Source organism: Lactuca saligna, chromosome 5 (assembly GCF_052625555.1).
Source record: "Lactuca saligna cultivar CGN05327 chromosome 5, ASM5262555v1, whole genome shotgun sequence".
NCBI classification, from domain to species: Eukaryota; Viridiplantae; Streptophyta; class Magnoliopsida; order Asterales; family Asteraceae; genus Lactuca; species Lactuca saligna.
The window spans coordinates 180,817,617-180,820,352 of NC_136421.1; the positions used below are offsets into that span (position 1 = coordinate 180,817,617).

Here is a 2,736-nt window from a genome sequence, read left to right on the forward strand (position 1 = left end):
ACAACTAACAATCCGACATTTACAAAGGTATAATATAAATAAGGGATATATACAGTAAAGCCCCGATATTTTCATCCAATTGACACGAAAGTCCCAAACTAATTTTTTTTGACACAAAAGCCTGAATTACCGGCATTTATTGACCCGATTGACATTTTTTGCCGGTAACTCATTTAATAGCCGGTAATCGAGATGATGTGGTTACTAACGCTTACTTGGAAGATGACGAGGACATCATTAAATGAAGAAGGGTTAATCAAGCTGGAAAAACCTCTCTTTCTACTGCGACAATTCTAGGGTTTTTACTGTGAAGGAGATACGAATTTGAGTCCAAGGGAGATACGAGTTGGAGCCTTGAAGATGGAAGGTGTGTTGGACTTTGACACGATCGACGTGGAACTAGATGAAGACCTTCTAAAGAAACAGAGTAGGAGATGTAGAGATGAGTTCTTGAACTCACTGTCTCTTGACGATGAAGATGAAGACTTCATTATCCCATTATTCGAGAATGTTGAAGATGATGAAGCACCAGTGGAAGAAGAACCTTTGGATGACGAACAGGAGGAGGAAGAAAATGTAGATGAAGTTGTGGATGAAGAGGAAAATGATAGTGAAGCTCAATTTAAATATTCCACACATGATCCAAATGTGAAATGGAATAGAATGAAACCTCAAGAGGGAGAAAGGTATGAATCTCCACAACAACTTAAACTCTGTTTAACAAATCATGCCATATCTAAAGGTTATCAGATTAGGTTTAATAAATGTGATAGTGTTAGACTACACTGTGTGTGTGCTAGTGATCATGATAAATTTGGTTGCCCTTATTATGTTAAAGCCTCTTGGATGAGCACTGAAAAGTCATTCCAAATAAAGAAAATGTATCCACATCATACATGTGTCAAGAATTTTAACAATGGAAAACTAATGGGACCAACATGGTTAGCTAGACAATTCCTTAAAGAACTTATTAGGACACCTAATTTGAAAGCTAAGGAAATCCAAGAAAAAGTTCAACACAAATTTCACACTAAGATTTCATGGGTAAGGAGTTATAGGGCTAGATGTAGGGCAATGTCCATTATTGAGGGAAAATTAGGTGATCACTATGCAAGGGTGTGGGATTATGGTGGTGAATTGCTAAGATCCAATCCAGACAGCACCATTAAAATTTGTGTCGAAGACAACAATGATGGTACAACTATTTTCAAAAGGATGTTCATATGTTTCATATCAATCAAAGAAGGGTGGAAGATGGGTTGTAGAAGGGTAGTAGGGATCGAGGGATCTTTTCTGAAAGGGCAGTGTAAGGGACAATTATTAAAAGCCATAGGTAGGGACCCAAACAATCACGTTTTTTCCATAGCTTGGGCTGTAGTTGAAATTGAGAATAAGTTTAACTGGAAGTGGTTGCTTCAATTGTTAGAGGTTGACCTTGGAATGGATGCAGGAAGGGGCATGTGTGTAATTTCAGACCAACATAAGGGTCTTCTTGAGGCAACAAAGGAGGTGTTACCATATGTTGAGCATAGACAGTGTGCACAACATATCTATGCCAACTTCAGAAAAGTATATAGTGGAATTCAGTTAAGGAACCTATTCTGGAAGGCTGCCAAATCAACGGTAGAGGGTGAATTCAAGAATCACATGGATGAGATTAGACAGATTAGCCCAGGTGCTTATGAACATCTAATGGCAAGGGAGCCAAATACATGGTGTAGGGCTTTCTTTTCCACTGGATTGGCCTGTGAGGCTGTAGAAAATGGTATGGCAGAATGCTTCAATGCAGTTATACTTGATGCTAGGAAGAAGCCACTACTGACCATGCTTAAAGAGATAAGGCTATATATGATGGACAGGGTTTACAACCTCAGGGTGTTAGGTGGAAAATGGGAAGGAGATGTGTGTCCATTTGCAATTAAGAAAATGGAAGAATTTGGTGAGGACTTGAAGTAAGTTCTCCTTGTTTTGTATACATTTATGCTAAGTTATTAATAACTTTTATGCTAATTTAGTAACAACTTTTATTTGTAGGTTTTGGAGGGTACACCCTAGTGGACAAAATGAATTTAAAGTTAGAAATGGTCTTGAATCATATGGAGTCAACATAGAGAAAAGGAGTTGTGCATGTAGACTTTGGGATGTATCAGGGATACCATGTGTCCATGCCCAAGCATCTATCATGTTAACTCATCAGGATCCAAAGACATTTATCAGCAAGTGGTTTGGTAAGGCAATGTACATTTCAAGTCATAGTTATAACATTCTACCTGTTAATGGCAACAATTTATGGACAGAAGCTCCTTATATTAAACCCTTACCCCCTTAGAGAGGAGGATGCCAGGCAGGCCTACTGTGAAAAGGAAAAGGCATGTATCAGAGAGGGATGACAAGTTCTCTCAAGTGTCCTCAAAGGGCAGAACTGTCCAATGTCAAAACTATCAACAAAAGGGGCACAACAAGAAAACCTATAAAAATCCACATGTTGAACCAGATCCTAAACCCAATAAGAAAATAGGCAGGCCAAGATTGGACCCTAGTCTAACCTAATGGACAAGACATGGTAGAGGGGGGGACAAGGGGAAATAAAGGAGGTGGTAGGGTACCTAGAGGTGGGGGTGGCTTTCATAGCTGGTTTGAAAGAGGTGAAACCTCAAATACAGTACCACCACAAAAAAGGGTCAATGAAGAATATAATTCTGAAGAGATGGTGGATGTAGATGTGACGAGTGATGT

General features: G+C 39.1%; 1 protein-coding gene across 1 annotated transcript; it reads left to right on the plus strand.

The window, feature by feature from the left end:
* Positions 1–360: 360 nt before the first annotated feature.
* LOC145046001 (uncharacterized) lies at positions 361–2,329 on the plus strand. Its single transcript, XM_078994285.1, has 2 exons — positions 361–1,952; positions 2,035–2,329. Exons 1-2 carry the CDS (start codon positions 361–363, stop codon positions 2,327–2,329), a joined length of 1,887 nt encoding a protein of 628 aa, XP_078850411.1.
* Positions 2,330–2,736: the final 407 nt, after the last annotated feature.